At 40.3% G+C, this 13,437-nt stretch overlaps 1 protein-coding gene across 2 annotated transcripts in view; it reads left to right on the top strand.

Moving 5' to 3' along the window:
• ttyh2 (tweety family member 2) overlaps window positions 1-13,437 on the top strand; it is a 120,992-nt gene that overhangs the window by 71,177 nt on the left and 36,378 nt on the right. For both annotated transcript variants that reach the window (XM_063074446.1, XM_063074445.1), the window contains exons 4-5: window positions 3,634-3,854; window positions 10,881-10,976. In XM_063074446.1, the coding sequence (XP_062930516.1) occupies window positions 3,634-3,854; window positions 10,881-10,976 (317 nt within the window). The remainder of the gene's footprint in view (window positions 1-3,633; window positions 3,855-10,880; window positions 10,977-13,437) is intronic.

Genomic DNA, 13,437 nt, shown 5'->3' with positions numbered 1-13,437 from the left:
GGTTTGATGTGCAAATCCATTGACGGTTGGGTTACACTGGGTACATTATAGAATTAAAACTGTCCCAAGGGAGTTTTTAAATGGCACACAGATCCAGAGATCTGGGCTTTCTTCTGACCTCATACATTGTGTGAATGGACTTCTCCCTGTGAGTGTGTGGATTTCTTCCAGATGCTCTGCTTTTCTTCCACATTCTAAAGAGGTGTGAGTTGGTAGGCTTTTAAATTAGATAAATGTACCTCATTTGCTGATTTATTCTAGGCAGTTTTCATACTTTAAAACAATCTTCTTAAGTCACATGAAATATGATTTGCTAATCTGATGAAATCCAGCAATTAAACTCTGGTCTTTTCAAAAAAATTACCACAGAAGACATGTTGTGAAAATGCTTAATTTTCATTGAAAATAATTTTTATAATAATGTGCTGAACCCTTCTCCTGGATTGCTACTTGTTATTGGAATTGGGATATAAAATCTTAAGTGGAAATAAATTATGCTGTAAAGAAAAAAGTGAGGACCTGGGAAATGGCTAAGGCTTACTGAAGCTTCATACGTTTGCTCCTTGGGTAGATAGTGCCAGAGCAATTTCCTTTTTTTTTTCTCATTTATCAGTATTTCAGAAAGCTCCCCTTTCCTCAGAGAATATTGTCAGGAAGTCTGAATAAATCATTTCCTTCCAGGGAAGGCAGGAGGAGATCTATTACACAGACTGGCCTCCTCATGCAAGCATTGTCAAGAATCCATGGACTATATGCTTGAAGCATCCAACAGATATTCTTTAATTCTGTTAATGATGGTCACTTTATATACAAATGTTGTATATTTAAAACTTGACGCAACCTGTGACTTGGTAACACCATGTCAGTTGTCATCTCTATGAGCCAAGATGTGAATTGTTACTTCCAGATATAATAAATTATGTATGTCTTGAAAACTGCTCCCAAATAGTCCCTAATGTAGTTTTATAAATGGCAGAATTAGTATTTTCTTTCTCCCTGTAGATTCCCACTCCTTTCCCTTTATTCCATGGCTCACTGCCCCCTCCTATCCAATTCCATCTTTTTTAGTCCTTTGTCACTTCCACCTATTACATCTTAGCTTCTCACACCATTCCCATTTCCTTCCCCTCTCATTTCCCTTTAATCCGGCTTCTGCATCCTTCCTTTCCAGTGAAGGGCCTTGGCCTGAAGTATCAACTAGTCATTCTCTTCCAAAGACACTGCTTGATTTGCTGAGTTGCTCCAGCATTTTGTGTGTGTCAATTTAATTGTAATAGCTTTGAGTTTTAAATGTTTTCCAACTACTGCAACAGTATTAAAGTCATCAGAAACTGTATTATTCCAGATACATACCTACATCCCTTTTTTTTAAAAAAAAAAGGAAGTTCCCAGAAGATTAGCAGCAGAGTTATAAGTTGGCAGGAATCGCATTCTGTAGTGAACCTTTCAATAGATCAGTGGCCAGAATTCTATCCAGATCAATGGCCTAGAATTCTATCCTCTCAATACTGGAGAAAAAAGAGCAGCTGAAAATAGGAATGGATAAAATTGCCGTTTTCGTGTTTCTCAGTGAAATATCGACCTTTAACGTGCTCACGGGGGAGTTTCACCAGCACTTGAACTATGCTTCTAATGTAGAGCTCCCTAAATGACATTAACAGTAGTGCACTATCCAGTTTTAATCTTCATGATAATTTTTCATCCTCACTTTTATGAAAAATTACTTGGATTTTTTTTTTACTTAGAGAATGATCAGCTTTTGGTTACTCCATTGACTGGTCTTCTACCAGATTGCCCTGACTCTAGCCTTGGAAGATTGCCAGAGACAGAGTGTATACTTGTTCTTTACCAGAATGCTCAGGCCCAGGTTCCACTGAGTCGATTGTAGTAGTCTTCCCCCTCTCTCCTATTACTGCAGCATTCATTTTTGAAGCATCAGTGTTCTTCAGCAGCTATATCTGCTGCTCATATTGTATATCTATCCCGAGTTGTCACAGTCTGGAATATTCTCCTTCAACCACACTTGCTCTCCATTATAGACCCAAGAGGCACTGCAGATGCTGGAAACCTAGACCAATATACACAATGTGTTGAAGGAGCTGAGCAGGGCAGGCGGCATCAGTGGATGGGAGTAAACAGTCGATGTTTTGGGGTGAAACCCTTGACTGTTTATTCTCATCCATAGATGCTGCCTGACCTGCTGAGCTCCTCCAGCACATCCTGACTCTTCATTATCTCTTTTGGTTTGTTTGAGAAAATCCACCTGTTTGTTCAAGCTTTTGGTTGCCTTTCGTAATACCTGTTTCAGGCTAGCATTCTAACAGTTTCTGCACCATTGATCTAAATTACGTAGCTCGTTTCAGAAATTTCATTCAGGTGTTTGCTTGACAGTCATTTTAATTTCTGATATAAAGTGTGAGTAAATGCATCTTGACTGCAGATACCACCCTTCTTTGTCAATATATATATAGAGACACACACACACACACACACACACACACACACACACACACACACAAGTTCGTCTCATGAGACCATGATTTGCGCCTTAGAAGGTTTCCAGGACGCAGGCCTGGGCAAGGTTGTATGGAAGACCAGCAGTTGCCCATGTTGCAAGTCTCCCCTCTCCACGACACCAATGTTGTCCAAGGGAAGGGCATTAGGACCCATACAGCTTGGCACCGGTGTCATCGCAGAGCAATGTGTGGTTAAGTGTCTTGCTCAAGGACACAACACGCTGCCTCAGCCAAGGCTCGAACTAGCGACCTTCAAATCACTAGACGAATGCCTTAACCACTTGGCCACGCGCCAACATACTGCATACGGTTTATACAGATCAAATTATTACACGATGCATAAGGTAAGACAATAACAAAGCAGAATAAAGTCAAAGAGCTACTGAAAGAGTGTAGTGTTGGTAAGCGATGAAGAATAAGGTAGACTGTGAGGCCAAGAGTCTATCTTGTCGTGCGAGAAGTATATTTAAGAGTCTGATAACAGTTTAAAGAAGCCTCCTGTGAGCCTGCTGGTATGTATGCTCATGCTTTTGTGTCTTTTTGCCCAATGGGAGAGGGGAGGAGGGAGGATGTCCAGACTGGGGCTCGGATTATGCTGGCTGTGAAAAGTATAGGCAGAGTCCGCAGAGGGGAGGCCGGTTCCTGTGATGTGCTGAAATGTGTCCACAACTTTGCAGTCACATGCAGAGCAGTTGCCATGCCGGGCTGTTATACATTCAGACAGAATGCATTCTGTGGTGCATCAATAAAAATTAAGAGTTGACGGGACATTTAAAATTAAAGCATTCCAAGCCTTCTAAGGAAATAAAGGCATTGGTGAGCTTTTTTGGCCATGGCGTCATTGTGGTTGGACCAGGGCGACTATTGGCAATATTCACATCTAGGAACTGTTCCAATTGTCATTGGCATTAAAAGTCCCTCCACGTGTATACCCTCTCCGTAACTTCTGAGATGAATAACTTGAACCCAACAGCTGTCCTCTCCTACATGTCGAAGGGTTATTCATTGAAACACATTAAGTTGAAAATGCAATGCAGGGATTCATTAGATCTGCTGGGGAGCAACAGAAGTTCTTTTTGTTTTGATTCCTTGTAACTGCAATTTATTTTCTCTTAAGGTATCTGAGACGACGAAGAATATGAAAGTTGATATGAAACAATATATAGCAAGACTTGATGAGATCTTCACACAAAAAATGGAGTTTATTTATTCACTGACCATCTTGCAGCATTTGGCAGATGCAATTGTCTTACAGCTCTCTGGCCTCCCAACGTGGAATGATATCAATTTGAATGTGGCAGAAACAGCCGATGAAATTGGCTACATTGAATATTACAGGTAGGAATTAACAAGAAATCTCATCAAAATAATTTTATATGGATTATTTATTTCAGATTAAGTAACAATATCAGGTGCTTGATCTTTCAAATGAAAACCCACAACCAGTGCTTTGGGTAATTGCTCGCATTCCTCGGAAACGGGGATTTTTTTTGTGGCTTAAACAGTATCTCCACCCTTGACACTTTCTATTTAAGTTGTCCGTCTATTTTGCAAGTGAGCAACTTTGTAATATTTAAATAATCTGAACCGGTGGTTGGCATCTATTCAAGCGATTCTAACGCATTTTTGTTTTGTCATATTGATCCCCCCCTTATGTGAGTCATTAATTAAATATAGAAACAAAATACAGTTGAAATGAACACCATATGGATAACTAATTAGTGCTATAAAGGAAATCTGCAAAGAATAGAATGGAAGTCTCATTTATGCCAAACTCTGCTGTGATTTACAATGGTTTCAATGTAGCATGACTCTGGATGTATGGAATAATCATTTTTGGGTGCACAGATCTTATTAATTTGTTTATGACCTAAGAAGCCATCTGACCAATTTGCAGATTCCAGTCCTATATCTGGATTTAAATCTGCTGAGAAACAGGGAGTACTTGTTTTGCAATAGCGTGGAGAAATAAGCCTTCAGTAACATCTCTTGAGTTGCTGTCAATCTTTCCCAAAGCTCAAAAAATTACAACACAGAGTAAGATCTTTTGAGCTAACTACCAAGCGTTGACAATCCATAAATAGAATCATAGAACATTACAGCCCATCAAGTCCATGACAAACCATTAATTTGCTGAGACAAATCGATCCGCACCTGCTCCATTGCCTTTCATGCTCCTCCCGTCTGTGTTTCTATCCAAATTTCTGTTAAATATTGAAATCAAACCCACGTCCACCACTTAAGCTGAGAGCTCATTCCACGCTCTTCACCACCCTCTGAGTGAAGAAGTTCCACTTAAATATTTCACCTTTCACCCTTAACCCATGACCTCTCGTTCTAGTCTCACCCTTCAGTAGAAAAAGAGACTTGCACTGACCCTATCTTTTCCCCTCACAATTTTGTATTCCTCCTTTCAAATCTCCCCTTATTCCTCTATGCTCCAGGGGAAAATCTTGACCTATTCAATCTATCCCTATAACTGGGGCTCCTCAAGTCCTGGCAATTTTCTTAGCACTCTTTTAATCCTATTGATATCTTTCCTGTCGGTAGATGAACAGAACTGCACACAATATTTCAAATTAGGCCTCACATGCATTTGTCCATTAGTCACAATCGCATTTGTCCGTTCCATTCCTTCATCTACCTATTGTACACCATCAAATGAAGGCAAGTTGAAGTGGGGTGACACAGTGTATGGATAATAGCGTGCTGAGGTGGTTCAGATTTTATGCAGGTGTTTGCATAAGCCATTTGTACAGTAGATTTGCTGTCAAGGAAATGAAATATGGTTGGAATTAAAGATCCTGTAGACCTGAAATAATAACAGAAAATGCTTGAAATGCTTGACAAGTCAAGCAACAGATTTAATGATGAGGTCAAACTGAGGAAAAGACTTCGACCTGAAGCATAACTCTCACCATTTTCTGATTCAAGTTGACCTGTTGAGTGTTTCTACCACTCTCTGCTTTAATTATACATGAAATGTAGTTATCAGGGTACTTATTCAACAGGATAAACTTTGGATTTAAGGTGCTGAATATGTGTGGGGACAAAGTTAGTGAACAGGATTCCACTCTGAAGCCAAGTGAGCAGCATGTGCAGTCATGTATTGCTGGCTCAACAGTTCAAATGTTTTGTCTTTTAGATGACCCTTAATTTTAATCTCAATAGAATTAGTGAAATGGAAGTAATGCGTTGGGTTTAGGCGGGGGAGAGCAGTGAGGGAAAGTTAGGTTGCCAACGGAGATAGAATGTAAATGAAAATGCGTACATGTAATTCAGCTGCTCCTTCTCTCATTAGATTTGTAGGTTTTTTTTCTATTTTCCTGAACAATAACATGAATAAGTGATGTCAGCGGTGAGAGTCTGATTCCTCTTCAGGCTTTAGTCTGGTTTTTCTATGGCTGCTTTTGAGCTGTATTCAGTCACAGTAATTAGCCAGTACACCAAGGAGTGGAAAAAATCCACAGGACTAGAGGAGGCTGGCAAGGATGAGTCAGATGGAGTGAGCTAGATAGTGGTGTTTGCAATAGCAAAAAGAATTGGAGAAAGTAATACAGCAAAGGGAGCTGATTTCTAGGTATCAGAGCATCTTGCAACAGATTTGATTTGGACTGTCCAATGAAGGACTTGAATAACATGGGTTATAGTTCCTAATTGGAACTTTGTGTTCTTCGAATTTTGGTTGCAATTTGTCATTTAGAAAGGACTTTTCTTTGGTATTTCAACTGTCTTACATTAATGGGTTTCTGTAGATTAAATTTAAATATTTAGTTCCCTACTTGTCACAACCTTGCTCAAGTGCTTTTATAGCAGGGCACAGCTGAGAAGAGCCATAATTTCTTTTTGTTCTGCTTTAAGCAGTACCATAGTTTGAAAGCATATTAATAAGCAGCTGCAAAGGCAAATTAGAAGAATAGATTTCAACCACTGCAGAATAAATTTCATGGTTTCTTTCAGAGTTCTTCCTTTTCCCTTTGTAATTTCATTAAAAGCACAAATGTGCTTTCGAACTGAACCTTGAACCCAATTTATTGGTATGGTTCTATTAGCTTTAAAGCAAAGTAATCGTGGTGTTTCTTGATCAATAGCTGAGATATCATCTTACATTTTGCAACTTGCTCAATATACCTCACATGTAGATTCAAATTTACAGTATTGGAATGACTATGAAACAGGTACTGTGACTTTGAGGTTCTCATTGATTTTCTGGGTTGAGTGTACAACAGAAACTTTTTCACTGAAAAGGTGATGAAGATAAATGTCTGCATCAGCTAATCTAGACATGATGTAAAGCATGTTTAAAAAATACAGTTGTTCACATGTTTTTTTTCCCTGTGGTACATTTTAACCTCAACTTCAATAGTGCAATTTTAACATCTAGTTTCTACACTTTGTGGTAAAGCAATATTTTTATTGATCACTTCAGTCACATCTTCCCTTCACATGAATCAGCATGGGTCAGCTGGAGGTTATTCAGCCCTCAATCTCATGCTGGTACTTTGCAAAAGATTTTTGTTCATTTCTTTCTCCCTTGCACTATTACTATAATCGTGCAAGTTTGAAATACCTATCCAAGATCCTTTTGGAAACTTTGATCATTTCTACTTTGACTATCCTTTTACATCTCTTACTTAAAATCTTAAATCTGTATCCCCTGGTCCTTGTACCATCAGCTAATGTGATTATCTTGTTTGTCTTGTGTAAACCTACCATATTCTTGTATAATTTTATTAAATCTCCTCATCTGAAGGGGATGGTACGAGCTTTCCACGCCAGCTTTATAATTAAATCCCTTATCTGGAGAACCAATTGCTGGTCAATTTCCCTGCATCCTCTCAAGGGTCCTCACATTCTTCCCAATCAGATGCTGAACTCTAGATTTGACCAAACCAGAGCTTTCTGAAGGTTCAGCTTAACTTGTTTGTTTTTGTATTCAACACATTAAAATATGAAATCCAATACACAATGTAATTTGCTACTACTATCTCAATACGTCTTGCCCTGTCATATGAGCTTCTAGGTCCTTGTGTTCTTGCGTGCCATTAAATATAACTTTGTTAAAGTCATCTCTATTGCAGAATACATCAGCTTACACCTCTCTGTGTTACATATCATTGGCAACTAGCTCCCTATTCTGCAAGGCTTTTTGTGTCCTGTGGTAGAATTATGGTGTTATCACTCCCAATTTCTGTATAATTGACAGATACCCTTAAGCCAAGTTTATACAGTTCCTATAAAAAGTATTCACCTCCCCCCCCGAAGTTTTCATGTTTTACAGAAAACGACCCTTTCTTGTGTCAAAGTGAAAACATATCTCTACAAAGTGATCTAAATTAATTACAAATATAAAACATAAAATAATTGACTGCATAGGTATTATCCCCTTTAAAATGACACACCAATTCATGACTGGTGCAGCCAATTGGTCTTAGAAGTCACGTAACTACAAACCACATTTCCAGAAAAGTTGGGATATTTTCCAAAATGCAAAACAAACAAAAATCTGTGATGTGTTAATTCACGTGAACCTTTATTTAACTGACAAAAGTACAAAGAAAAGATTTTCAATAGTTTTACTGACCAACTTAATTGTATTTTGTAAACATACACAAATTTAGAATTTGATGGCTGCAACACACTCAACAAAAGTTGGGACAGAGGCATGTTTACCATTGTGTTACATCACCTTTCCTTTTAATAACACTTTTTAATCATTTTGGAACTGAGGCTACTAATTGTAGTAGATTTGCAATTGGAAATTTTGTCCATTCTTGCTTGATATAAGACTTCAGCTGCTCAACAGTCCGTGGTCTCCGTTGTCTGACTCTCCTCTTCATGATGCGCCATATATTTTCAATAGGAGATAGATCTGGACTGGCAGCAGGCCAGTCAAGCACATGCACTCTGAGTCTACAAAGCCATGCTGTTGTAGCCCGTGCAGAATGTGGTCTGGCATTATCCTGCTGAAATAAGCATGGACGTCCCGCGAAGAGATGTCGCCTTGATGGCAACATATGTCTCTCTAAAATCCTAATATATGCCTCAGAGTCAATGGTACCTTCACATACATGCAACTCACCCATGCCGTGGGCACTGATGCACCCTCATACCATCACAGATGCTGGCTTTTGCACCTTTCGCTGATAACAATCTGGATGGTTGTTTTCATCTTTGGCACGGAGAACTCGACGCCTGTTTTTTCCGAAAAGTAGCTGAAATGTGGACTCATCTGACCACAGCACACAGTTCCACAGTCTTTCGGTCCATCTGAGATGAGCTCGGGCCCAGAGAACTCACCGGCGTTTCTGCATAGAGTTGATGTATGGCTTCCTCCTTGCGTAATACAGTTTCAAGTTGCATTTCTGGATGTAGCGACGGACTGTGTTGAGTGACAGTGGTTTTCTGAAGTACTCCCGAGCCCAGGTGGCTATAATTGTCACAGTAGCATGACGGTTTCTTAGGCAGTGCCGCCTGAGGGCTCGAAGATCACGCGCATTCAACAGTGGTTTCCGACCTTGCCCTTTACGCACTGAGATGTCTCTGAATTCTCTGAATCTTTTCACAATACAAATGTACTGTAGACGTTGAAAGACCTAAATTCTCTGCAATCTTGCGTTGAGAAATGTTCCTTTTGAACTGACTAACAATTCTCTCACGAATTTTGGCACAAAGGGATGAGCCACGAAGAAGTCATGGTTATCCACTGCAACTAAGTAAGACCCCAGTTTATGACAACTACCTGTACCACTGGACCCAGACTTTTGAGGTCAAGAGAGTGGAACTTTCCCAGTGCAAAGGCTTTTCCACTTTAAGTCTCTCCCACACGGGTTTCACTGTCATTGTCAGTACGATGGATAATCAGCAATCTGACGTGTTCTTTTGATTGACTGTAAATGAACAAAATTAGTGCAGAAAATGAACTGCCATCGTACAATGCTTTGGACAATTGCATCCTCCAATTTCATTGTAACATTCAAGATGTTTATTGATACTTTCAAATTAATAATAGTTTGTAACTTGTTGAAGCAGTGAAATAGTTTCATTTTCATTCCTGGCCATTTCCGGCACCTCCAAGTTTGAAAGCTTGAAACTGCAGTGAGCAAAGCAGTCCTAAGTTGACTTGATGCTTATTTCTCGCAAGCTATCAGTGACAAAAATCAGTACTTTTTGAACACAAACACACGCAAATGACGCTATTTTAAAACTGTTCGGCAGCAGTCTCCTGTCTCAATTAAGTGGCATAGTGTCCCAAATAAATGAAGAAAACCTGGCTATTTTCTTGATTAGATATTTTTCTTTAAGTGTTCTCCCAAATAAGTGGCTGTCCCGATTAAGATGGCCCAATTAACCAGAATCCACTGTGTTATTAATGTGGAAGTATGCTGCGGCTAATTGTGTAATGTAATTTCAGTGAGCAGAAAGGGAAGTTTGGTGGTATCATTTAAGCACTTTGGGAGGAAGTGGTATATTCAATTCACATGGCATTGTCCATGAGGTTAATTGGCTGAGGATCAAAATTTCAATGTTTTTAAGTTGAGTAATGTCACGTAGTTGCTGAGTTCTTGCTCTGCTTATAGTGTGGCTCAGCTATTAATATAGACGATGTCTGGTCTGGGAAAACTGGATGGGACAAATCTAAATTTCTCAACAATCCATATTGTGAAGAAAAAAATATTAATTACAGTCACCTCTAATTTGGATTTGACTCTTGTTGATATATTTGAGATGCATTATCCTGAAAAACAATGTAGATGTCTTCTCCAGGAGGTTGCATCTGAAGATGTATACTGTCATCTTAATCCTTGTTTTCTATGTAGTACAATTAAAATTAGCACTTTGCTTTTGCATTTCCTCTCTGTTGGTTCAAACCTCATGTCAGGACTTTAGCATTGTATGGAAGTGTGGGGCAAATTCCTATGAAATAGCTCCAAATTGTTGGAGATAAGTCAGAGTGGACGTAATATCCGTGTTGCATGTGTCTTTCTCTTCAGTGGGGAGGGAACGTCGACTCAGACCATGAGAGGCCTGTGTCGGGCATTTTCATGCCTTACAAGGCGCAGGTTGGAAGTCTGTGTGGGGCGCCACTCCTTGCACAGACTAAAGCAATGTGTGATTAAGTGCCTTGCTCAAGGACACAAACACACAGCCACAGCTGAGGCTCGAACTAGCGACCTTGAGGTAACTAGATGAACGCCTTAACCACTTTCTCTTCAGATTAGTAAATAAAGTCCTTAAGCAACACAAGGACAGGTATCATGCATATTCCCTAAATGATTTTTAAGAGTTTAATGGCTTTTTAAGAAACTTAACAGTAATTTTTAAATCTTTATTTGATATGTTCATTCTTAACTATCATTACAGGTGGCTGTCATATCTTCTGCTCCTAATTGTTTACTTGGTTATTTGCCTGGCAGCTTTCCTTGGCTTGGCCAAACGATCCAGGTGGCTTCTCACATTGTGAGTATCTCAAACCTATCTCACCAGGGCTAAATGTTACATTATGTAATCTGTATTGGAAATAAATGATGGAGATGAAGGAGCTTGGGTTTCTTTTATTTTAAAGTATACTATCTTTGATGCAGGATTATATTGATACTTTGTCAGGATTTCCATTTCAAAAATGGAGAAGTTTCAGCTTTGTTTCTCGTCCACTGTAATCTCACCCAGATCAGTAGGGTGATTTGGGACAGAGGTGGTGATCTGTCTGAGTAGGAGTAAGCCAAAAGAAATGGTAAAGCATCAGTTTCCTTTGATCCTCCTCAAAAAGTAACTTTGAGCCACATGCTCGAGGAAGTGCTGAGTGTGAGTCCTAGTAAAATCTTAATCGGTCAATCTATCTTTCTGGGCAATGAGGCATTACTATCGATTGTCGTGCCAGTTTCCGTGGGAGCAATTCCCACACAGATTTACATCAGGTACATCAAATTACTCCAACACTGACTATTACTACGTCGACTCAGGCCTAGGGGGCCGGCGTTGGGCAAAGGCAAGGCCAACACTGAAAGCTAGTCTAACAGGTTGGACAATCTTCTATATTAATACTCTTGGAAAAACATTGTTATCAGGGCAAAATGTTCCATTAAATAGTTGGTAATGGAGATATTTATTTAATTAACTCGTACATCAGAATCAGATTATCATTGACGTATGACTTGGAAATTGTTGTTTTGTGGTAGCAGTACCATGCAAGGACATCAAATATCCTGTATATTACTAAAATAAAAAGTATTGGGGGAAAGAATAGAAGGGGTAGTATTTGTGGGTTCATGGACCATTCAGATATCTGATGGTGGGGGAAAGAAACGGTTTCTAAATCGTTGACTATGGGATTTTGGGCTCCTGTACCACCTCCCTGATGGCAGTAATGAGAAGAAAGCAGGTACTGGTTGGTGAGAATGCGTAAAGATGGGTGCTGCATTCCTGAGGCACTGCGTGTTAAAGATGTCCTTGATGGTGGTGAGAGCTGTGCCCATGATAGAGCAGGCTGAATCTCAAACTCTGCAGTCTCCTGCGATCGATCCTGTGCCTCGAGGCTTCCAAACCAGATTGTGCTGCAGCCAGTCAGAATATTTTCTGGGATTTCGCAAGTCGTTCAAACTCCTAATGGAGTAGAGCCACTGGCATGTTCTTCATGATTGCTTCTATGTGTTGGGCCCAGAGTATATGCCCTGAAATGCTGGTGACTGGAACTTGCTCACTATTTCCACACCTAACCGCTAATGAGGACAGGGGTGTCATCTCCTGATTTTCCCTTTGCGGAAGTCCACAGCCAGTTCCTCAAACACGCTGGTAAATTTACAGCAGGCCAGTTTTGCTTCTGCCATTATGTTTTTTTTTAACCGTAAGAGATGAAAAGGCAAACGTTATAGAAACACTGAAATCATCATCATCATTATGTGTCGTATGATGTAAGCAAATTTTTCTACAGAAGTGGTTTGCCATTGCCTCCTTCTGGGCTGTGTCTTTACAAGATGGGTGACCCCAGCCATGATCAATACTCTTCAGAGATTGCTTGCCTAGCGTTAGTGCTATAATCAGGATTTGCAATTTGCACCAGCTGATCATACAACCATCCACTACCTGCTCCTATGCTCAGGTGATCTTGATCCGGGGGGTGGCAGGGTGGGGGGTACTAAACAGGCACTGCACCTTGCCAAAGGGTGACCTGCAGGCCAGCGGAGGGAAGGAGAGCCTGACACCTCCTCCAAAAGTGGAAGTTCCTCCCCATGCCTTCAGGCCCATCAGGTGGCAATTTTACTGTTTCTTCAGCATTTGTCTATTTCTCGAGGCTGAGTTGCTAGCTTGTGAGGGGAGGAACACCTCCTTGGTAGAGGCTTAGGTCCATCCCACAACCCAACTGAAAATAAAGGAACAGTGGGAATAGATTCTGATTCCCATTCTTGTTCTGACATGTCCTCTTGTGCCATGATGAGGTCACCCTCCGGGTGGAGGAGTAGCATTTTATATTACTTCTGTGTTGCCTCCAACCTAATTTGGCATGAATATTGATTTCTCCTTCCTGTAAAAATAATTCCCTCCTCCTCTCCTCCTCTTCTATTCCCCACTCTGGCCCGTTTCCTCTTCTCACCTGCCCATCACTTACCCGTAGGTCCCCTCCACTTTTCTTTTCTCCTACAGCCCTCTCTCCTCTCCTATCAGATTCCTTCTTCTCCAACCCGTTACATTTCCTGCCCACCTGGCTTCACCTATCACCCTCCAGCTGTCTTCCTTCCCCACCTCCCACCCTTTTATTCTGGCATCTTCCCCTTTCTTTTCCAGTTTTGAAGAAGTGTCTCGGCCTGAAACTTCGACTGTTTATTCATTTCCATAGATGCTGCCTGACCTGCTGAGTTCCTCCAACATTTTGTGTGCGTTGTTTTAGGATAAAGATCAGTTGTGAAAAAGAAAAACATCTTTT

The sequence above is a fragment of the Mobula hypostoma genome, chromosome 22, assembly GCF_963921235.1.
Source record: "Mobula hypostoma chromosome 22, sMobHyp1.1, whole genome shotgun sequence".
Lineage (NCBI taxonomy): Eukaryota > Metazoa > Chordata > Chondrichthyes > Myliobatiformes > Myliobatidae > Mobula > Mobula hypostoma.
The sequence above is the reverse complement of the archived record's forward strand: the minus strand, read 5'-3'. Positions and strand labels throughout refer to the sequence as shown.